The sequence below is a fragment of the Misgurnus anguillicaudatus genome, chromosome 11 (assembly GCF_027580225.2).
Source record: "Misgurnus anguillicaudatus chromosome 11, ASM2758022v2, whole genome shotgun sequence".
Lineage (NCBI taxonomy): Eukaryota > Metazoa > Chordata > Actinopteri > Cypriniformes > Cobitidae > Misgurnus > Misgurnus anguillicaudatus.
The window spans coordinates 19,697,356-19,721,045 of NC_073347.2; the positions used below are offsets into that span (position 1 = coordinate 19,697,356).

At 36.0% G+C, this 23,690-nt stretch overlaps 3 protein-coding genes across 5 annotated transcripts; 2 read left to right on the forward strand and 1 right to left on the reverse strand.

The window, feature by feature from the left end:
- Window positions 1–1,567: 1,567 nt before the first annotated feature.
- Window positions 1,568–4,490, forward strand: acta1b (actin alpha 1, skeletal muscle b). Of its 2 annotated transcripts, none has more exons than XM_073873233.1 (7): window positions 1,568–1,727; window positions 2,592–2,734; window positions 2,836–3,160; window positions 3,314–3,474; window positions 3,549–3,741; window positions 3,829–4,010; window positions 4,119–4,490. In XM_073873233.1, the coding sequence occupies exons 2-7, from the start codon at window positions 2,606–2,608 to the stop codon at window positions 4,260–4,262; spliced, it is 1,134 nt and encodes a 377-aa protein (XP_073729334.1). In that variant the 5' UTR covers window positions 1,568–1,727; window positions 2,592–2,605; the 3' UTR covers window positions 4,263–4,490. The 2 variants fall into 2 exon arrangements, with proteins under 2 accessions (XP_073729334.1, XP_073729335.1); XM_073873234.1 differs by having other exon boundaries at window positions 1,569–1,727; window positions 2,595–2,734.
- A 728-nt stretch (window positions 4,491–5,218) lies between these two features.
- On the forward strand, window positions 5,219–8,204 carry ccsapb (centriole, cilia and spindle-associated protein b). Its single transcript, XM_055169907.2, has 4 exons — window positions 5,219–5,406; window positions 6,024–6,347; window positions 6,989–7,248; window positions 7,450–8,204. The coding sequence occupies exons 2-4, from the start codon at window positions 6,041–6,043 to the stop codon at window positions 7,624–7,626; spliced, it is 744 nt and encodes a 247-aa protein (XP_055025882.2). The 5' UTR covers window positions 5,219–5,406; window positions 6,024–6,040; the 3' UTR covers window positions 7,627–8,204.
- A 1,026-nt stretch (window positions 8,205–9,230) lies between these two features.
- rab4a (RAB4a, member RAS oncogene family) lies at window positions 9,231–18,321 on the reverse strand. Of its 2 annotated transcripts, none has more exons than XM_055169904.2 (8): window positions 18,163–18,321; window positions 17,533–17,613; window positions 16,531–16,645; window positions 15,222–15,284; window positions 14,549–14,703; window positions 13,019–13,114; window positions 12,784–12,928; window positions 9,231–10,100 (listed from the first exon to the last, which is right to left on the reverse strand). In XM_055169904.2, the coding sequence occupies exons 1-7, from the start codon at window positions 18,176–18,178 to the stop codon at window positions 12,813–12,815; spliced, it is 642 nt and encodes a 213-aa protein (XP_055025879.1). In that variant the 5' UTR covers window positions 18,179–18,321; the 3' UTR covers window positions 9,231–10,100; window positions 12,784–12,812. The 2 variants fall into 2 exon arrangements, with proteins under 2 accessions (XP_055025879.1, XP_055025878.1); XM_055169903.2 differs by having other exon boundaries at window positions 9,231–10,104.
- Between the last annotated feature and the right edge of the window lie 5,369 nt (window positions 18,322–23,690).

The window sequence follows — 23,690 nt, forward strand, 5'->3', positions numbered from 1 at the left end:
ATTTGGTGAAAAAACTGGATGCAATGGAGTTGTCAACAGATGGCAAAAATAGCTTTAGTTGTCAAAAATATAACATGCTTGTCTATAAAAGTACAGACTATAGACACAATTTACTTTCTGGGCTTGTTTTGAGAGTATTGCAAATGTGTGTGTGTGTGTGTTGTGAGGGACATCATGCTTTTAATAAAATATCACTCAAAAGTAATTAAGTAATGTATCACTAATGAATTGATAAGGTAGGCTACAGTATGTGTTACAATCTATAAGCATTTATTTTCAATGTCACTGATTTATTGCCAATATTTATAATTTGACATTACAGTTAACAGCTATGGAGAAATAACTAACTAGGCTACTGGTTAACATACATTCAAAAATACTGTAATATACTGTAGTATTTACTATTATCAACTGGAGTAAATTGTAGTGTACTGTAGTTAGTACATAGTCATTACTACACTATAAATTTAGCCTTTAACTATTTTGTAGTATTGACTATAGCAGTAGTTAACTATAGCTAACTAAAACACTATAATATCTAGTAATTTTATTACAGTTTACCATAGTGAATATACATATTTCCACCTAAAATTTCACAAATACATTTTTAACTTCTTACCTTAAACGTCAGTACTGTAATTGACAAAGAGCAATTTTAAAAAGACAAAGATTTGTTTATAAACGTTTCTTTGATCATGGCTTTAGGACAGCAAAAAAAAATCGCAGTGCACAATTCTATCAAAGTACTATCTTTCAACTGACAGAAACAAAAATTGTGCTCAATTGCGCGGCTCTGCGCAGACTGATCGGCGTATGGCATCAAAATACCGCGAGACTACAGCATTCGATTACCCTCGCGCTACTTGGTGTGTTTTTTTTCAACACTTTATTTATCCGCAGAAGGGCAATTGACAAGGAGTAGCAAAAATATACATAAACATTACATAAATAGTGAATAAATATATTTGTGTGCAAGTCAAAGAGTAATAGAAAGGAACGAAAACGTGAAGGAGCTTGCATGATCCTACCAGCTAACCTCAACATTTGCTGATCACTCATAGAAAGAGTCCTAGGAAGTCCAATGATTTTAGAGCAAACATGGACAATTAAACAATTTCTGTTATGGAGACTGATGAAGTTGAACCAGCATACAATACAGTATGAAATACTTTCAAAGTAGCAAAATAGTCAAGGTTTTTTACTAACCCCAAATAAGTTAAGCTTTCTCAAAAGATACTGCCGCTGATAACATTTTCTGAGAATCTCATCTGTATTGGAATTAAATTTCAGCAGATTATCACAAATGATCAAAGATGTTATATGCTGACTAATTTGCGCAGCGCCCCATGAAGTCGAGTCAAACACACCAATACTACAGCACGTGAGAAACTGCTGGTGACAAATCAGTACGACCCCCACCCACCCCAAATACGGCTAAAGTGTATTGGCTTGAAATGATGACTATCAATCCATTTAAGGACAGCCACCCACGCTTCGAGCTTCGGTAGAATGGGGAGACACCCAGCTTTACTATGAGCCCCTCTCGCTTACCCTGTAAGAACCTAATATGGTTGAAGGTTGTTGGAAATTCCAATTGAACGTGCAGATATCCTCAATGGTGCGTATGGGGAAATGTAAAGGGTATATAAGGTATCTGGGCTTCAGTGAGTCTGTACTCCGTAACTGGATTCAGCAGTGGTTTATTCTGCACTGAGCTTCATCGAAAGGTAAGGCAACTGTCAGTGTGCTACAAATGTAAATGTAAACCAGTGTGCTACAAATCTAGTGATAGTTACAGTATAGCCTATCCACTTAAAACATACTATAGTATACTTTCACATTTACTATGCTGTAATGTAATAGCATGCCTAGATATTAATAGAGATTTTGAACTTTACCATGTCAAATAGTAAAGTACATTACAATATTTACTACTATAGTTTATAAACTGACTAGAGTCAATACTACAGAACCATGTGTTTGAAACATAGTAATTATTGCAATGTACTGCACTACAGTATACACTATTTACTACAGTAGTTAACTATATTTTAATGGGTACCCTAAAAAAAAGGGCTGTCCTGGTTGATAACTAATTAAACCATACTAATATATTTTATAATATTTATTGCATGACCAAACTTATAATGGCTTATTTAAAGCATCTGTTATACATATACATGCATTTTTTATTCAACTTTCTCATTCATTTGTAATCTTAGAAGTTGTTACTGCCACTGCCGATGGTTACATCTTTATAGGGCGATTTTCCCGACAGGGATAAGACTAGTCCTATACTAAAAGAAATGTAAGAGCTGTCCAAACTAAAAACCTTCTGCACTGACATATCTTAAAATACATCAGTGCCCTTTGTTTTGCCTCAAAATGTACACAAGTAATGTTTTTAGTGAGGCATGTTGGTTAAAACTAGTTATATTTCCTAATTAAACCAAGGCCTAGTCCTGTTTTAAGCTAAGAGTTGATACAAATGCATTATTGCAGATTCAATGTTTGCCATTTTAGCTTTTTTGTTTGATATATTGCATATAAGCAGCTACATGCAATTCAGTATTTCTCATGTTGTTCTTCAGTAGAACCCACCAAGATGTGCGACGACGACGAGACTACCGCCTTGGTGTGCGACAACGGTTCAGGCCTGGTCAAGGCTGGCTTTGCCGGTGATGACGCCCCCAGAGCTGTCTTCCCCTCCATCGTTGGTCGCCCCCGTCACCAGGTATTCCCAGCAGCATTTGCAGTTCACCACAGCAAATATCGTTCACAAAAATAATGATAGTTATTGTAGGACTAAAAAAACACTTTTGTTTCTGCGTCTAGGGTGTCATGGTGGGTATGGGTCAGAAGGACTCCTACGTAGGAGATGAAGCTCAGAGCAAGAGGGGTATTCTTACTCTGAAGTACCCTATTGAGCATGGCATCATTACCAACTGGGATGATATGGAGAAGATCTGGCACCACACTTTTTACAATGAGCTCCGTGTTGCTCCCGAGGAACACCCAACCCTGCTGACTGAGGCCCCTCTTAACCCCAAGGCTAACCGTGAAAAGATGACCCAGATCATGTTTGAGACCTTCAACGTCCCAGCCATGTATGTGGCCATTCAGGCTGTGCTGTCCCTGTACGCTTCTGGTCGTACCACTGGTGAGTCTTTGTGTACTTAACTTTACACTTACATTCACTCCATGTTTCTAATCGTATATGGTTAAATATTTACATAAATCCAACACACATAAATCTACATAATATGTGCCAACACCTAGAAGGCTTTTCCAACATGATCCTTTTATATTTAAGGTATTGTGCTTGACTCTGGTGATGGTGTCTCTCACAATGTCCCAATCTATGAGGGTTATGCTCTCCCCCATGCCATCATGCGTCTGGATCTGGCTGGTCGCGATCTGACCGACTACCTCATGAAGATCCTGACAGAGCGTGGCTATTCTTTCGTCACAACCGCTGAGAATATCACTTTGGCTTTTCACTTTGCTTGTTATGTTACAAACAACTGACCTGTTAAACTTTCTTTATAGCTGAGCGTGAGATTGTCCGTGACATTAAGGAGAAGCTTTGCTATGTGGCTCTGGACTTTGAGAATGAGATGGCCACTGCTGCCTCTTCCTCTTCCCTGGAGAAAAGCTACGAGTTGCCCGACGGCCAGGTCATCACCATCGGTAATGAGCGTTTCCGTTGCCCAGAGACCCTCTTCCAGCCATCCTTCATTGGTACGTAAAGACAAACAATATTTGACAGCACTGTATTTGGCCAAACCGTGCTTTAGTCTTAGTAACAAGGCATCTGTTTCTGAACAGGTATGGAGTCTGCTGGAATCCATGAGACTGCTTACAACAGCATCATGAAGTGCGACATTGACATCAGGAAGGACCTGTATGCCAACAATGTCTTGTCTGGTGGTACTACTATGTACCCTGGTATTGCTGACCGTATGCAGAAGGAGATCACCGCCCTGGCCCCCAGCACAATGAAGATCAAGGTAATGCATCTTTTGTTGTCATCTAACATGTTCCTGTTGAGATAATTATATGAATGTAATTGCTTCAATAGACTGCCGAGCTTAAAGGTACACTTCTTATTTTTACAGATCATTGCCCCACCTGAGCGTAAATACTCTGTATGGATCGGTGGCTCCATCTTGGCTTCACTGTCCACCTTCCAGCAGATGTGGATTACCAAGCAGGAATATGATGAGGCAGGCCCCAGCATTGTTCACCGCAAGTGCTTCTAAATCCATCATCTGCATCTATTTGCCGTGGATCACGCAATAATGGAGAATACATTCATCATGACTGGACCGCTTTGGTACAAATTTATTTGTACCTGTGTATTACTCAATGGACATGATGCACGGATAAACAACCACAAGATCCAGAAGACCACTGTACCATGTTATCTAACATGAAACTGTTTTATGTACATAAATAGTCATTAATTTATTAAAGTCCATTATTTGGTATTTGGTTTATGAGATGTATCTGTGTAAATCCAATTTTTATTTACTTTTGAAGACTTTGCCTTGCAAAGTAAAATGTTGCTAGACAATCAGTATATTTTAGGAGATCAGTATATTTAATCTGTAAAAACAATAACTTTTAGCCAGTCCGCACATATTTAATTTATTTCGGGACAATCCACAGCACAGTTTGCTTAGTGAACTACTACTAGTTAATATTAAACTGAGACTATAGAATGGATACAAAACATTTCAATTTATCGTGCTCGGCACAAATATTTTGGCAAAATATACTTAACTTTCCAACTATGGCTAACTTAGATCTGATCCATGAGTTTTCAACCAATGATAAACTGGAGCCATGCATGGACCACCTTCTTTATTTCCATATTGCACACTGAATTGTAAAAAGAAATACATAAATAAATAAATACATATGTAAATAAAGACGCATGAGAAAAATAAATGTAAAATAAATGAACACATAAATAAATAAAAAATAGATAATAATAATGAAGAAAAAAAATGAAAGATGAAAAATAAAGTTAAAATACAAAAAATAATAATTAAAGGAAAAGGCAATACATAAACAAATAAAAACTAAATTTAATTAAAAAAACTCAAGTCCTGTTATTTATTTATATATTTTTTATTATTCGAGGTTTGCATCCAAACTACACAATATAGCATAAATAACGTTACAATTGTTAAAACATCAAATGCTTTTTTCGTATAAGGGTTATTTAAAGGTGGCCATATAGACACCAACACCTGTTGATATATTCGAGTGTTTTCCAGCGCCTTTACCACCACAGGGCGGAGCTAAAATGAAAGCGCTCTGTTGTTCAAGCTGAAGCAAGGATAGATTCACGTCTGCACACAGCAAGCGCCATCTGTTTACCATTCCATCCACAAACCAGTAAGTAAATATCCGCTAATTCCTCAAAATATAGCTCTAAATAGTGTTAACTTGTGTTAGAAAAACATCATTTAAATCGCCTTACAACAGACATATATACTGACTGCTGTCACATGAATACTATGTGAGGTTATAATGAACAGTGATTAATAATTTATGCATAGGATAATGCACATTAATTTTTGTTATTTAATGTTCGCGTCAACCACTGATATTGATATTAGTCGGTGACCATATTTTAAGACGAGCTGTCGTTTCTCTGTCTTTCTGTCGATGGCAATTTATATGAAAATGTACTATGCCCTTGTCTTCCACGTATTTGTTTGGCTTTGATAAATAAAGTGCATTACTGAAATCAGCAGACACGTTTATCATTACCTTACAATCAAATATATAAACAGATTCAGAGAGCTCCGCGATGACGCCATAGTTTAAGTAGGCGTGTATATGAGTGGGCGTGTCAAAGTAGCGTCATAAACAGCGGGCCAGCGATTGGCTTTCTTCAGCGTGTTGCCATGGTGTTTAAATTTAAATGTCTGGCGCGAGACTTGGGCAATGTCATGCATTAGTAGACTGTTAGTTCGCTACAATGTAAAACATTTCATATTCTTCTGCAGGCGATCGATAATAAACTATGGTGATAAAGCGAATAAGATCGGAATATATGAAGAGGTTTAAGGACCCAAAATGGGAAACCTACGCAAAGTGTTATGATGATTTGCTGAAGTACCGAATGTCAAGACGACTGCTGGAGCAAGCACACAACCCTTGGTTTTGGGAAGAATGGGGAAGTGAGACAGAGTCCAGTGGAAAATCTACTCCTGTGTGTCGTAACAAAGTTGAACCCCTGAGGCCACACGATGAGAAACCAGCACGACCTGCAAATGTGACAACGGAACCAGCAGCTGAACCAGAACCTCAGAGAGAAGTACAAGAAACCAGTAAGTTATAAGCTGTGGGTCGTAAAGAATAAAGATTGCCTTATGTGTTACATAAGAGGAATTGTTTAGAAAAGTCATACTTTGCATTAGGCATCTAACTTGTTATTCTTGCATTGTTAAATTCAGATTAATAATAAATAATTGTATGAATATGTGTTGCTTAAAAAGTCATATGAAATGTTGGTAATTTATACCTATTGTGTGTGGAAATGTGGTAATGTATTGGGGTGTATAATAACAATGCACAATAACTAGTTTTGTGTTAAAAACACTATATTAAGTGTCTTTAACTTCTATGTACTTAGATAATAAATAATGTTACGATTGTGCATGCATGTTGTTACATACTTACATTTTAGACCCTATCCACAAACCCTAAACCTACCCTAACCCCCCACCTACCCTGAACAACATGCATGTACACACAAAATACAATACATTAAATGCTTCTTCCTATGTAAGAACACATTAGTTAAAGACACCTAATATAAAGTGGAACCCAAAACCTTGTGCAGATTAAATTTTTTTAAAATCATTATATAAAACTGATAAAAACATTAAAACTGAATTGTGATAAGTCTAAATGCATTTAAAATACTTGAATAAAGGTAAAAATCCATTCAAATCTGTTTTATCAATAGATGTAGTTACCGGATATGCTGAACAGAATCAACAGGTTGTGGAGGAAGAGGCTCTCATACCAGAAACTGATACACATACCCAGAACACACTAAAGAGCAAACGCCATAGGAGCACAAGATCAAAGGTTAAGCCCCATGTCACCAAAGACACTGACAAAGAGAATCGTCACCCTTTTGCACTGTATGGATCAGGAGAGAAACAGACAGATATGGCCTCCAGGAAAACCCATAATGTTGGTCCTGTAGCATCAACCTCAGAGGTACGTATCCTTTAAACAGTGTACTGTACAGAAATCATGAGAGGCTGCTGGCCTTTAAAAAACTACAAAAAAATTGACCGCTAGAATTAAAGAAAATCTTTTCAGATTTAGAAGAACCCATAGGCTTTGCTTAGCAGGTGATTAAGTGCTTTTTGTTTATACATCTTCATGCATACGTCATGCAACCTTTCTCCTGTCTAGATCCATGAGTCAGCTTTGCGAGCAAAAACCAGACGGGAGGTGGAAAAACAGATGAAGAGAGTTGACAAGCAGAGAGCGAGATCCGCTGACTTGGAAATTAGCAGAAATGAGAATGCACCGGATTACAACCCCTGGATGACAGAGTACATGCGCTGCTTCTCTGCTAGGACTCGGTAGAATTGGTTTCAGAAAACCTTTGCGAAACAATGTCTGTAACTACTCAGGGTTAAAAAAAAACAGAAACCTTCCACATGAGGACTGGTAAAGAACATACATTTTATCAAGCAGACTTTGCCGTCTTCCAAAATGGGTCACAGTGAATTAAACTTAACTTAATGTGAGTTTTTTCAGAGGTTTTATTTACACCATGGAGATGTTACATTGACAAGTAGGCCTACATATTAAACCTGACATAAACCATTGATGCTACAGGGCAAATTGTCAAATAATCACATGCCTTGTTGCATGATTTACATACCATGAGATCTTCTTAGCCAATTATTAACAATTACTTTAAAGTGTTCAGTTATTATTAGACCATTACCAGCATTGTACTGTGATGTATTGTGATATGTATAATTTAAACTGTGTTGTATTAATATTTAGGGTTAATGTGAAAATCTATTTTATTTCTCTGAAAAAAAATTGTGCTAATGTGCATCTTTGTAAAGTGTAAATGTATCATATTTAAATAAGCTGCACATTTGCAGCCCAACAGTTAAAGTAATATTAAAAATTAGTTTGTTGTACATTCATGGCGTGTTTTAAAAGGATGTTGTAGATAAGCAGTAGTTAGTATCATTACATAATCTAGAAAGTGTAAAGCATAAAACAACAGCAAACTGAAAAAAAGTTAATGAGTTTATACAAAGTAAAAACAATTCCATCTTAGTGTTCATGACCAAGCATAATGTACGTTCAGTGACACTCAGGTATTAATCAGGAAAATAATGATATAAAAATGACAATTATTTATACAAGCGTATTGAATTAATAATTGTATTTGGTATCTGTAATGAAAGAATATATGTTTTATATTAACAAATGTGCTGCCATTTTCCCCACATCTTTATTGTCAATTTTGGCATGTATAGTTTTGTAGTGTTGTTTTACTGTAACAGTAATGATGCCATAATAACACTGATTTAAGGTGATAAATTTCCATTTTACTATGGAAGCTGGTTTTAAGAGTGTTTAAGTAAGGTTTACAGTAATTGCGTAGATGTCCACTTGTAAAATCCATGGGATCACCTTGAGACCATGAGATTTGTTTGCCAAGTAGTTTGCTTAATCTTCTGAAGTCCAAATTTTAACAGGTTGTACTGTTTAAAGGGTGTTATTGGTTGAATTTGTTGTGTACTGGCTTCGCCAACAAAATAAAGTATTGCATTTTTTTATAGTTGTAAAAGTACTTGTGTTTGTAGTTACAGATTTACATAGTTCACTACATTACGATTTTAATGGGGCTTGCCCTTATATACTGTATAATATGTGCTCACTAATACACTGTCATTTTACCAATAAATTAGCTTCTTGTTATCACAAAATTACAACTTTTTTTTACAAAAATGTTATAGAACTGTGCAGTTGTTTTCTGTGTGAAGGTTAAAAAAAATTGAAGACTGGGAGGAACCAACTAGCATTCAATGAAGATAAATCAAAATTCTTGACACAAAGACAAAATGGCATGTATTGTCTAGATAGGTCATTAGATTGTTGATCTAATGTAATGATTGTTGATGTTAAATGAATGAATATTTAAATGAATATTTAGATGCAAGTTTGTTTAAAATATGTATATTTAAAATTATAGGAGAAAGGGGTGAAGAGTACAGTTTAAAAGAAAAACAAAATATACAGTTCAATTTCTTCATAAAACAAAAGAGGATAACACAATCTATCTTTAAACACAACATGGTGTTAATCCAAGAAACATCTTAAAGAATTCAGAATACAGCACTAAAATGCCTTACAATAAATAGCTAGCACTGTAACACTGACTTTAAAGCTGTTGATACTGACAATTTATTACAGTGTGATATGAAAAGTATTCAATGGCCCATATTTAGCATTTTGAATTGTCTTGAGCCCAAAACAAATATATAACACCAGAACAAAGTTTTTTTTTATACAGATGTCAATAACCACTTTTGTTTACCTATGAAACACTGACAAGGGAAAATTAAAATAAACATAATAAAAAGCCAATGATATGTTGGCAGAATAAAGCACATCATTTCAAGGATGAGATTTACAGCGGCACGTTAAAATAGCAGTAATGCATATATATATATACTGTGTATAGTAATTTATAATAATGTAGTACTGCAACCAGGAAACATGCTCCATAGTGATAATATAATATCTTCTCTACACAAGATCTACACATTTAAAATGAAAGGATAGGGCAGGGTCTCAGTGCAGTAATCTCAAGGGCTGGGTCTTTTAACTACCCTCTAGGTTTTGGGTACCACGGATGTCTGTGCCTGGGCCCGAAGGGAGAAGTAAACATTTTCCAGTGCCTTCTGAAGTACATTGGGACCCTCGGCATGTCTGAACAGAAGTTAAAGTAAGTTGAGGGAAACAGTTGCTCTATCATGATGAGCCTCATGTCACACTCCTCATTAATATCTTCCTAGTGTTCACAAAACCTGCCTTGAGACAAAGATACAGTTAGTATGAGACATGGATAACAGGTGTTAAAGGGGACATTTCACAAAACGTTTTTAAGATGTCACATAAATCTTTGGTGTCCCCAGATTACGTACGTTTTTGCTCAAAATATCATAGATAATTTATTATAGCATGTTAAAATTGGCACTATGTATGTGTGAGCAAAAATGTGCTGCTTTAAGTTCTTTTAAATGCACATAAGCCGATCTATGCACTAAATAGCAGTGCCGTGGTTGGATAGTGCAGATTAAGGGGCGGTATTATCCCCTTCTGACATCACAAGGGGAGCCAAATTTGAAGGACCTGTTTTTTTGACATGCTTGCAGAGAATGGTTTACCAAAACAAAGTTGATGGGTTGTTCTTTTCACCTTTTCTAGTTTGATATAAGCACTGGGGACCCAATTATAGCACTTAAACATGTAAAAGTCAGACTTTCATGATATGTCTTCTTTAAATCAAATAAAATAGTTAATAATTTATATTATATGGATATTTAATCAGATTCTATCATGGGTTCAATCCCAGGGAACACACACAATGATAAAATGTACACCCACCTTAAAAGTATTTATGCCTTTAGGATGACAATCTCATAAACTTGAGCAAATTAAGATCTAGCAAAGTAATGGCCTTTTGTTAAGGAGTCTGCAGACCCCTTCTTCGTGTCTATAAACTTAAGGAGTTGAGGCCTAATTTGCTTGGATCTTCAGACACCTTGAATCTCTATTTCAAGCCTGCATTCCAAGGACACCAAATAAGGAACCTTAGAAACCTGATGTGCTAAGAGTCTCGGAGGGTCGTGAACTATCTGGAGTTAAATATATCCATTCCCCTGACACTGTTTCTCATTTGGGTCTATGGCATTTGACTGATAAGCTTTGGCAGAAGGGGTTTGAGCAGTTGTTTGTCCTCTAGAGGGGTGAAAGAAAATGAGCCACTTGTGTGTGTGAGTGTGTGGGAGGGGCACTTTGTGTCAAGTCGTATGTAAGGCATGCAGAAGCAAATTTGAGGAGCATTTGGGGGTGGTCAATGACAAATATAGCAGCCTGACTTGAAGAAAGCGTCTACTGACTAGGGCATGCCAAATACAGTACAGATGCTGCGGAGCCGATATCAACATCCTTTTACAGTCAACACACGAAGGATATTTTGTGAATGAAGAGGAAAGAAGAATAAGGGCAATAGTAATTATACATCTTAATATTTTTGTCTGATCTAGTTAAAGGAAGACCTGTTATAAAATATACATTTACATTTATGTTTCGGCAGGCGCTTTTATTCAATACGACTGACAGTGCATTCAATCTACACATTTTTTTATCAGTATGTATGTGTGTGTGTTCCCTGGGAAACCTTTGTGTTATCTTTGTGCTAACTTTTGGCTTTATCAGTAATGAAATAATGAAGGCTATATCACAGACTAAAAATGTAAATAATTGCATAAAGTACAAAAACCGAAAAGCAACCATCAAGTAACAAGCAACTTAAATCTAATATGCAAGATGTCTTTAATAAAGTAAACAACTACTATATCTGATTTAAAGGAATATTCCATTTTCTTAAAAGAAAAATCCCGACAATTTACTCACCACCATGTCATCCAAAATGTTGATGTCTTTCTTTGTTCAGTCGAGAAGAAATTATGTTTTTTGAGGAAAACGTTGCAGGATTTTTCTTATTTTAATGGACTTTAATAGACACCAACAATTAATACTTAACTCAACACTTAACAGTTTTTTCAACGGAGTTTCAAAGGACCACAAACGATCCCAAACGAGGCACAAGGGTCTTATCTAGCAAAATGATTGTCATTTTTGACAATAAAAATAACAGATATACACTTTTAAAGCACAACTTCTCGTCTAGATCCGGTCGTGATGCGCCAGCGTGACCCCACGCAATACGTCATGACGTCAAGAGGTCACAGAGGACGAACGAGAAACTCCGCCCCAGTGTTTACAAGTGTGGAGAAAGAGGACCGTTTCGACGTTGTTGTATGTCAACTGATACTAATTAATGTCTTTGTGTAAGTTTATTGTTTACAATGGTCCGCAAATGTACGTTTTATATATGTAACACGTGACCTCCTTACGTCACTACGCATTTACGTTAGCTCGCGCTGGACCGGATCTAGACGAAATGTTGTGCTTTAAAAGTGTATATTTGTTATTTTTATTGTAAAAAATGACAATCGTTTTGCTAGATAAGACCCTTATGCCTCGTTTGGGATCGTTTATAGTCCTTTGAAACTCCGTTGAAAAAAACTGTTAAGTGTTGAGTTAAGTGTTAAGTGTTGGTGTTCATTAAAGTCCATCAAAATGACAAAAATCCTGCAATGTTTTCCCCAAAAAACACAACCTCTTCTCGACTGAACAAAGAAAGACATCAACACCCTGGATGACATGGTGGTGAGCAAACCATCTGGATCTTTCCCTTAAGAAAATGGAATATTCCTTTAATCTGACTGCAGCTATGCATGTGTTTAGCCTGTAAGTGCCAGCAGAAACAAAGCAGCACTGTACCACACTATAAATAAATACTAATAATTCCCCAACAACATAAATATAAAGTACTGCACATTACAATGACGATCAAAGATCCAAAAAAGCAAGCCTACTCTCTAGTTGACTACATTAGCAATACATTTTCTGAAGCTTCACCTGGTTGGTCATCTGTCGGGGTCTCTGTGCTAACAGCCGCACTCCTGCACGCTTTCTGCCTGTGCACGTCTGGGAGAACGCAGCTGCCGCAACGCTGCATCCCCATACTGGATTCCTGAACCCATCCGCTCTGGATCAAGCTCTCCTACAGTACATTACAAGCACAGTGGGTTTATTCAAATGTTTCTACAGGGACAAGTAAAAAGTGATAGCACATGAACTTGCGGGGTTGTACCTGACTCTATTTTGTTTAGGATTTTTCGAGCACACTGGACGAAAGCTTCCTCCACGTTCTCTCCTGTTAGGGCACTCGTCTCCAAAAACATGAGCTCTGGAATGAAGACACATCAATAATAACACACTAAAATATAATAAAAGCATACTAACATCCAATAACACAACTACTGATCACAACTAGATACATTGACAATTCAATTGCTTTTAGGTTGATATGATACATATCAGTATTTAAATACAGTTTCTATTGCATATCATGAAAGGATAAAAAATAATTAATTACATACAGTACTGTGCAAAAGTCTTAGGCCACCACCACCACCACCAGACATGTTGTTTTAGAAGTTTTAATGTCCATCCATATTTATTTTTCAGTCTATTTTATTAAGATACAAACAGAAAATACAGGAAATATGTACAAAATAATAATAATAATAATAATAATAATAATTTTCAGGACTAAATGTCTTCTTTAGGCATCGTCTGTGTTTAGTGTGACCTCTCTTGACACTAAACACACCTTGAGCGTCTGTGAGCAGAATGAAGTAAAAAGACGAATTTCGTTAAAATTAGAAATTAGGATTTAATTTCCTGCTATTTCTCAAGTAGAAGTAAGGCTGTCACAATGATTAAATAATCATCTCATCGCGATTGTTTGACCTCATCGCGATGATTTCAGATCACCGCAATGATTGCACATCTTTGTAAAAAACACAAGGAGAGCTGCAGTGCCTGTATAAACGAGACAGTATCAGATTACTTTTAAATATGTGTTATGTGTATTAATATTTACTGCGAGGTAAACCTTGAAAAATATTTAATTTAAATAATCACAATGTGTGAAAATTATTTCAAAAAAGTATGAGAATTAAATGACAAAGCAATAAAACAGACAATTAATCATCATAATCGTCAAAGCCCTAAAACAGTAAATTAATCGTCATAACCTTCACAATTTATTGGACAATTAACTGGCAGACAAATTTCATAATCGTGACAGCCCTAAGTGGAAGGGGAGTTTACCCTAAAGTCTTGACACATCAGTTTACATTTTTATACAGTTTTTAATACTATACACAAATTCCCTGTATTTTCTGGATGTATTCTATTAAACAGACTGAAAAACAATTATACATGATCACTATAACATTGCAAAAACAACAAATCTAATTCTGGCATGGAGGCCTAAGACTTTTGCACAGTACTGTATATATTTTAAGTAGTCTATATCCTCCATCCTGAATTTGTTTGTCTATTATAAAGAAGCCATAAACAATCTGTATCTCCACAATGACAACATTCAACCTTTAAAAATCTGTTTATACAGCTCACTGATGCCCCGCAGAGTCAGATCCAAGCGTTACAGTGTTAGTACCACTATGTTGTAGTGACCTCTAGTGGCGAAGTCACAGTATGACTTTAGCTAAATTGTGCTCTTGCGGCAGTCACTTGCATTCAAAACATACTTTCATAAGTGCTATAATGATTAATCATAACAAGCAGATGAATAGTAAACTAACACACGCACCATTCTCTTGAGCAAAGCGTGAGGCCTCCAGGAAGGTGACTTCACGATCAGCATCCAGATCCTTCTTATTTCCACACAGTATGATCACGATGTTCTGGCTGGCCAGCATTCTGGCATCTGTTAGCCAGTTGGTTAGAGCGTTGTATGTTTCTCGACTAACATCCAGAGATAGACAAGCAAAGACAGAAAGTGTGATGAATCAATACACATTAGCTTCAGAAAGCACTTAGGGATCCAAGTGCACAACGTCTAGACAAAGGGTTGGTAACCTGAGACACACGTGTGAGCAGTGGAACACACATGGGTTAGCAAGTGACAAGAGATATTATCTTTATTTGTATTCATGTTGTTTATTATAAAAATGCCATTCACATCAGACATAAACTACCTCTCACAATAATCCTCTCATCAACACACAGTGTGTTTAATTCATTTAAGTGATGTGTGGAAGGCCAAACAATCTAAACTTGTAATAAAAGTCAAGTGGATTACATTGCACAGTTTTTTTTTTGATGCTATAAACCATTTTATTCAAAGAGGAAAACAGGAAATGAACAAAAGGTTTATAAAAAAAATCATGCAGAAAATCTGAGATTTGAGCCAAAAGTATTATAAAAACAACATACATAATACCTCAAATTCTACACTTAGACAAATATAACAGTGACTTTACCTAGTGATGTCATAAACCAGAAGAGCCCCTGCTGCCCCTCTGTAGTAGCTACGTGTTACAGACCTGAGGGAAAAATATTGATTTAATGGACCATTTATTATCCAATTTTATGCATTTGTAACATTATATTATTATTTGCTTTGTCCACAAATTTTTGCATTCATATATCAGCATTAGGGCGCCACAGTATTGGAGGAAAAATGCAATAACTTAATAAATGATATGCAATACAATAATACTTTAAGTTTGTTAATCAATTTGACCTTATTAAAATGTTTAAAAACTAAAAATTATATAACAACCATACATGTTTCACAATCTTTTTGATTGTTGAACATCTTACACAGGTCAGAGCACGCACAAGCACTCATTCCTGTGCCAATCTCTTAGCTAAAACTTTGACTATACATAACCTTTGGAAGTATTAAAATTTTTCAGTTATTGCAAACTATTGTGATATGCCCATCTGTGATGTTTTAAAAATGTCTATATATTCAGCATTACATACGCCATAAGCCAACCTGCTCTGTACTACTCCTACTGATCATTAAAAAAGGTCCATTTCGTTTGTCAAATCACATCTGCTTACAACCGCAGGATTGTTTCATTAATTATAACACTGAGGTTCTATGGTATTGATTTTGTTTAATTAAATGACAAAATCATTTAATCTACTTTAGGGTATTAGCACTTGTAATCCTAAAATGACAACTAATTCTGTAGGACAGCATTAACTTGCAAACACTGGTTTTAATTAAAAGTACAAATCAAAGAGGCACTTTAATGCATATTAAAAAATGTGTTGCAGCTGCAAACAGAACCCAGCAGGAATCTACTGTGCCAAAAGCTGACTGTGGAAGAGACCAATTGCATAATGATTTGCTTTAGGCAATCTTGTGATTTCTCTGGATTGTTTGTTACTATGTAACTGTAATAAACAGTACGTTTTGCATAGTTTTTTTTCTCTTAAAAAAATAATAAAAACCTAATTTTCAAATGAGCGACAAAGAAAAATGCAACAGATGAAATATTACAGTCCATAGACAACAGTCAGTTTGTGTAAAATGAACATTATTTCACACGGAGGCTTTTCTTGCTATAAGAGGAGGATGCCGTGAAAATTTTGGCCGTGTTGTGCAAACAAATAAATCTGCACAGTACTAAAAACTTATGCACGTAATCTGAGTTAAACCTCACAAATGATCTAACACATCAATAAGTGCGAATGCAGAAAATTATAATTCATTACACACTCACAGTAATCATTACAAAAGTGTTTTAAAAAAATAACACAGATGGACAAACAGACCTGAAACGCTCCTGTCCTGCTGTATCCCAGATCTGGAGCTTGACAAATTTGTTGAGCACACTGATAATCTTTGAGCCAAATTCAACCCCTATAGTGTGATTCGAGTCATCTTTGACTAGAAAAACAGAGAAAAGAGATTAGCAACATAACGGTGACAATAGTATTTTTAAAGGTGCAGTGTGTAAATTTTAGCAGCATCTAGTGGTGAGGTTGTGAATTGGAACCAACGGCTCAGTCCACTGCTCACCCCTTGCTTTTGAAACGCATAGAGAAGCTACGGTAGCTGCCACCGGAAAAACATGCCATCGTCGGAGACAACTAAGTAAAAAAGTTTGTCCGTTAAGGGATTCTGTAGAAACATGGCGTCACAAAATGGCGACTTCCACGTTAAGGGGAACCTCAGTGTTTAGGATAAAAACGCCTCATTTTAAGATAATAAAAATATAACGGTTTATTATAAAAAGGTATTTTACACCCCTGATAATAGAGTTTTGCATATTATTTAGCATTTCTGTCAAGAGATCCTTACACACTGCACCTTTAATTGTGTAGTTAAGTATTTTGCTACATATGCAAAATTTAAAGTTTTCAGCAACAATTATAAAATATTGATTATACTACTGATATGACTGTAAGTCTATTTAACATTTATTTTTACATAGACTATTTTATTGCGTGTAAAACCTTATTTATAAAGCATTTACTGTGCATTTTAATTTACCTCGAAAAATTGTGACCCTGTCTGTGAGGTATTTTTTTCTTGCTTTCTACTGATTTACTGCTTTGCAGATGTTTTCTACATAAAATCATTCTACATTCTGTAAAGAACTAAAGAACATTCAGTGAAAATATTTTTGATATCTTTAATATTGACGGTGTAAGGCCATGTCAAAAATTGAAATCGATGTAAAATCAGTAGGTGAAATCAAACTTTGATGCTTTTAATATCATAATTAGACTATGTGATATATCTAATATAATATAATAAGTGAACTGACATACATCTTTTTTCTATAAACTGGTGAAGAAGACATGATTTTCCAGTTCCTGCATTCCCAATCACAAGAAATTTAAACAGGAAATCTAAAGAGAAAGAAAAACAAAAATTATGAAGACAATTACAAACAAAACCCTGTCCGTCAAGAATGAATTCATATGCCTCATAATATAAGTAAAAGTAGGGTGTCTGTGTGAAGTAAAAACAGCACATTCTTCGCCCAAATAAATGTGGGTGGAGCAGAGCAAATGTGATAACATAACAACAACACAGTGTGTGATTTATGTCACGTGTGCAAAAATAGGGTATCATTCAATAACGTGCCATAATCTAATCTAATCGATACATTACAGAGATGTACTAAACACATCTCTAATATATGTGACTGTTAAACAAATAGCGCTATCTTAAAGTAATAATTCGTTGTTGTTGTTAGACATGCTTAAAAAATAAATAAACATCGTGATCGCTGTAAAATAACGTCGACGGATGAAACATATGGCATAGAGCTGCCACTTAACAGATGTAACGTTAAGCAAACATTGTAATGAATGAGCTGAAGAGACCTGCTAAAAATCATGATAATGCTGTTTACAGTAAGTATGACAAGAGATAAAGAAGATGATTCACCCTACCGTACGTCTCTGACATGACTGTCGCTGTGTTTCTAGTCTTTTGTCGGTGTATTTTTTCTGTATTGGAAATCAACAAGGATATCAAATAAAGGGAAATCCCTCAGAGGGTTTCGCGCATCCTTGGCGGAAGTTTGGGGAGCATCTACTTCCTGTTGAGATTTTCAAAACAAAAGTCCGGAGACGTATTTATTCACTTATAATTAAAACGGTATTGATTTTATATAAGTAATAGATTTAGTAATAGTTTCTGAATTACCAAATGGCCTTTAATCTTTAGGTACATTATGTGGTTGACTGCAAGACTAGAAGTTCTATATAGAAACCACTTGGGGGTGGTAGTTAGTTAGTTATTGCATCTTATCCATAAAATCCACACTATTTCATGATAATCTTTTCCAGAGGGCTGATCCTGTTTAATTTTATTCATCCTAATTTATTTTGTATAAATGTATTATTTACCTATTTGAATGTATTACATTTTCATAGTCAATGATTTTAATAGACATGTGAGTATGTTATCTTGCATTAACCCCAGGCAAACCCCACCGACAAATCCAGCCAAGACCAGCACAAGCTGGCATCTGGCCCCGGCTGGTTTAAGGTGGCAGTAGCTGTTACCAGCTAAATCCAACTAGACCAGCTTAAAAAGTGACCAAAACACAGCTAGACCAGCTTGTTATACCAGCTAAAACCAAGCTGTGAGACCAGCTAAAACCAGCTCACCAGCTTATGCTGGTCTTAGCTAGATTTTTCAACAGGGAAGCCAGCAATTAAACCGATCAGCATTTATTTATTTATTTGGAAAGAGTTAACATTTTCAATATTAAGCACAATAAAAAAATGTTATGAAAAATCTGGCAACCATTATTGAAAGCTGATGTAAATTGTCCTCTATAAATTAACTCCATACCATTCCATAATGGCTGATGGATGTTATTACACACAACCATAATTTGGAGCATATGAAACTAAGTGTATTACATAAAAAAAGGTTTGGTTTCATCATTGCTTGATGCCATAATCCGTTTCTGCTTTCATGTCATTTATAAAACAGCTAATTTAAAATCATAAAAACATAAAAGGTCATGGAGTTTTTGTTAATTCCATCTGCGACTCCACTTGAAAATCTAAAATCATGTCAACACCCAAACATGAGGCTGTTTACACCACATATCTTCTCCAGATGGCTGCACATTAATCCTGTTTTGCATTATATAATGCCTTAAGATGTATGGATTGCTGTTTAGTTTTTACTATCACACGTCCTGTTTTAGATCTTTCCTCAGTTTCTGCCTACGTCAAAGACACATGACTGATCAAAGGAGTCTGAGGTCTAAGAGCTCTGTCAACATATAAATATATCCACTCAGTGAACATGCATACGGTCATGCATGTGATCAGTTAAAGTAACAGTGTAATCTTTAAAAATATAAAATAACACAATTTGTAGTTCTCAATACATATACTATCTGGCAAACCTCATGTTAAACAACCTTTTTCCTAAGCCATAGTGCTTATGGTATGAAAAAAATGGGGTCCATTCATCCCTGAGGATCTCTGCTATCACAAGAGCACAATGGAAACCAGGAAGAAGGGAAGTTAACTGTCCTTGGAATCTAAAATTGTCATTGCACTGTCTGAACCAGGATGTTATTTTGAAATGTGGGAGGTTCTGTGAAGTGAAAGCAGTGATTAGATGGTCTTGCATCTGTGCCAGGTTAAACCTCAGGGCAGAGAATGTGCGATTGTAACACAAACGTTGTCACGATAGCCCTTCAAATTCCATTGTTCTGTGTTTTGCACTATTTTCTGAAATGTTCATGTCATGTTGAAATGAGAGTACTATTAATGTATCTGACAAGCAGGTGTTGAAGAGTATGCCAGACAGATGTACAGTTATGCATCCAATTGCATTTATCTGTAGGTGCTCTGTGCACCATGTTTAATGAATTTGGCAGCACTTTATGGCACAGTACTTCATTTTCAATTTCCCTATATTTGGAATCAACCCACTGGATTCACAGACACAGCCTGATTCATGGCGTTTCTTTCCCCAGTGCTTCACAGAACAACATATGGATTGTTAGTTTAAAGTGAGTGAGAAAACACACCAGAGAGTTGTGCATTGCAATAACAGCGAGAGCTTTGACTGGGTCTGCTTTTTATTTGTGTGATGTCAGGGTTTTTATCTTTCAACCCAGTGTGCTACTAAATGACTGTTTATTCTAAAGCACAGTGTCCTTTAGGCAACCAACTCTGGAACCAAAGTGCAAACTCTTCATCTCAACCAGTCTGAATACTGTCGTTGTGTTGCGTCCAGGAATGGCGAGAGCTGCTCAGAAGCTCGACAGATTATGGTGAATAAGATTGAATACTTTACCAGACATTCAACTTAAGTTAGTCTCCAGAGAGTGATGTGTGCAAACTTGGATATGTAAAGCTGTTGGGCTTTTGGCCTAAGTAGAGTTGAATTCTGACTCAGGTCCAATTAATTCCTAAGCTTTTCACAAGACAGATCGCATTTTCTTTACAAAATTAATATGATAAAAAAGTCTAAAACTATCTACTCTAATTTGTATGACCTTTAGCTTGCTGACCACGGGATTCTTGCTGGAGGGGACAACTGCATGCTGGAATCCCATTTTGGGAACTGACATTCAAAACACAAAATCTGATGATGACCTACAAATGTCTCACTAGTAGGGATTTTTCATAAGTAGGGAGTAAAAAACTAATTCATTGTCTGGTTTGTGTTTGGGGGGGTTAATGACACATTTGGGCCTCAGAAGTCAGATAAATACAAAACCCATTTAAGGGTCGTCTGGGTGGCAAGAGTTTAAGTGATTTGTGATCAGCTTTATATATTTTTTGTATCACGCAGGCACACTCACCTAAAAATCTGATATACAGTAATATGTGTGAGGAAACTTGGTCATTGAAAACTAAAGGTCACACAAGCTATTTTGGGGATTTCCGCCTGGATTTGGCCTACCCAATTTCAAAAGCTTTCCATACCCACATGCAGAGGTGTACATATAAAGGTTTGGTATAATTTTACAGGAAACCCTTTGAAATTTCATAAAACACTGTTGAAAGTGCTAAACATGGTTGTATGTGTTGTCAGTCCTTTAATAAACACAAAAATAAATAGGCACATTTTGATGTTTTTTTTTTTTCTAAAGTCTGTATTTAAAAGTGTATAACTCTGGCCCTGAGTGTTAACGGAACCTGCAGACAGTTTTGTGTTATTTATTATTGTCAGCTTAGAGGGGAAAAAGGAATTTTTTCTCTATCATAATCTATGCAAAATAGCTGAATTTGTCAGTAGGGTTTACCTAGGGTTAATGCAAGAAGAATAATACCCTTTTTGTATACAATTTCCGCCTAAAACCATTTGAAGTGTCCTCATAACCACATACAGTGGAATAAATGCAATATCTTTATATCATTTTACAGAAAACCCTTTGAAGTTACATAAAAAGCTGCTGTTTGTGACAAATATTGTTATTTATGTTTATGCAAATTTTCTTTTTTTGTTGTAAACACTGTCTTTGAAAGTGAATAACTCTGGTTCTCTGTGCTCTAGCAGACTGCAGACAGTTCTGGTTGTTACCAGCAGCAGACAGTAAACACCCCAAAAAAGAATGATCTCTTAAGCATGTTGAATTTAAAAGTTATTCTTATTTTACTGAAGGGTGTGAAAATAAATTTTTCATATAAAATACTTTTTTTGTTTTGCACATATAATAAATAGCAAGGGATTATACATGCACACAACCAAAGAAAATGCTGTGAGGACTTATTTTTTAGAGTAGGACCTAAGAGAAAAGATGGTGTATCATTTGTGGCTATCTGTGCTATCTGAGGCAGTTCACACTCAAGTTTCACATACGTTTACAAAAGACGATTTTCTTACCTCATTATTCAATTGACGATTGTTGTATATGTGATGATAATAGTACAAAAATAATGATGTATATAATAATATATAATAATGCCTTATTCCTGAGAGTGAGAGCTTTCGTTTGATATAATACTTGCCTATGTTTGTCATACTTGAAAAATATGAAATATGTTAATATTAAATTATATAAAAAATATGGGGGGTGATAGTGTAAATTAAGTGTAAATAACTTTCTTACAGTAAGAAATATATCTCAAAGTAATGCATATCTGCAGAAAGTAGAGATTCTAAGCTTTCAAACTGTATATCATATGTGGTATTGTGTCCATGACAGACCATTAAAAATTAAATGAATATTTTATTTTAAGTCATAATAATTAATTTTTGACCCTGTACAGGGTCCACAGAGTTAAATATGCGCTGTCCATCACATTACATCAACATACATTTACCAGACCTCCCACATTCCTTCATTTTAAAGTTAAAACAAACACACAAACAGGGATTCATGCTTGCTACGTAATTTCAGTTATCTTCTTTATGAAGATTTGCACTTGTTATCAGACTACGCAGAAACTTTATTTGAGCAAAGAAAATTTTGGTTTCTGAAAGCGCCCTTTCATGCAGCCCCGCCCCCATAGTACTTCATGGTACAAAGAGTTCAGCATTGTTCCCAGCACATCACTATTGGAGACAGACAGGCTGGGAGGCAATAGACAGAAGAGCGAGCGAGCGGGCGAGAGAGAGAGAGAGAGAGAGAGAGAGAGAGAGAGAGAGAGAGAGAGAGAGAGAGAGAGAGAGAGAGAGAGAGAGAGAGAGAGAGAGAGAGAGAGAGATGGCTGAAACAGAGGGATGTAAGAGGTGGGATTTGGCACTGTTTTGATCACACTAACGTATATTAACCTAATACAAAAGGCTAGTTGGGATCACTTGGCATGTGTTCTGTGGGTCACTGAGACTTTTTAGAGGGCTCTATGGGAACACTGCACTGCTAAATTACGACACCCTGGCTCTGAAGATGTTTAACACTCATCTTTTAGACACAGGGTATAAATCAGTTCTTTAAGATGCCATCCTGGCAGTATCAATGTTGTAGTTACTTTCTGACTAATCTAATTCATTATTATTGAGATAAAGGATCGAAACACGTGGCATCTTGCTGTTTCTCAACAACATTTGAAATTGATCACCTTGTTTTGCACACATCTGTGGAGTGAGTCCATGTTAACGTGTAAGCTGTTATTACAGTACCCACCTCCCACTACCAGCCAAAGCGTAGATTAAACAGATTTATCACAACTCTACAGTCAAACCTTTCTTTTCCTTGTCTGTCGCTCTCCCATTGTTTGACACTCACTCCTCTTGGGACTAACTGGTAAATGGTCTGGGGATGATCAGGTCTGAGGACACCATGATAAATGGACTTGATCTATGACAATATGTTCAATATGAATGCATGTCTCTCTCGGAAAGTGGTTGTATTAACCAGTACTTGAATTGAATACTAATGGGCTGAGCCCAGCTGTCATGGTGAAGGCTCACAAGTCAATTGTGCCTCTGATGACCCTTTTGAGTCTTCATGGGGACCTTTTAACCGTGACAGATCTGTTCAGTAAAAATCCAG

Coding starts and splice junctions, on each gene's coding strand:
- acta1b (XM_073873233.1), top strand. CDS start 2,606: ATGTGCGACGACGACGAGACTACCGCCTTGGTGTGCGACAACGGTTCA. Junction 3,161..3,313: donor CGCTTCTGGTCGTACCACTG/GTGAGTCTTTGT, acceptor TTTATATTTAAG/GTATTGTGCTTGACTCTGGT. Junction 3,742..3,828: donor CTTCCAGCCATCCTTCATTG/GTACGTAAAGAC, acceptor GTTTCTGAACAG/GTATGGAGTCTGCTGGAATC.
- ccsapb (XM_055169907.2), top strand. CDS start 6,041: ATGGTGATAAAGCGAATAAGATCGGAATATATGAAGAGGTTTAAGGAC. Junction 6,348..6,988: donor GAGAGAAGTACAAGAAACCA/GTAAGTTATAAG, acceptor TTTTATCAATAG/ATGTAGTTACCGGATATGCT. Junction 7,249..7,449: donor CTGTAGCATCAACCTCAGAG/GTACGTATCCTT, acceptor TCTCCTGTCTAG/ATCCATGAGTCAGCTTTGCG.
- rab4a (XM_055169904.2), bottom strand. Junction 15,285..16,530: donor GCAGGACAGGAGCGTTTCAG/GTCTGTTTGTCC, acceptor TTTTTCCCTCAG/GTCTGTAACACGTAGCTACT. Junction 13,115..14,548: donor ACGCTTTGCTCAAGAGAATG/GTGCGTGTGTTA, acceptor TCTTCATTCCAG/AGCTCATGTTTTTGGAGACG.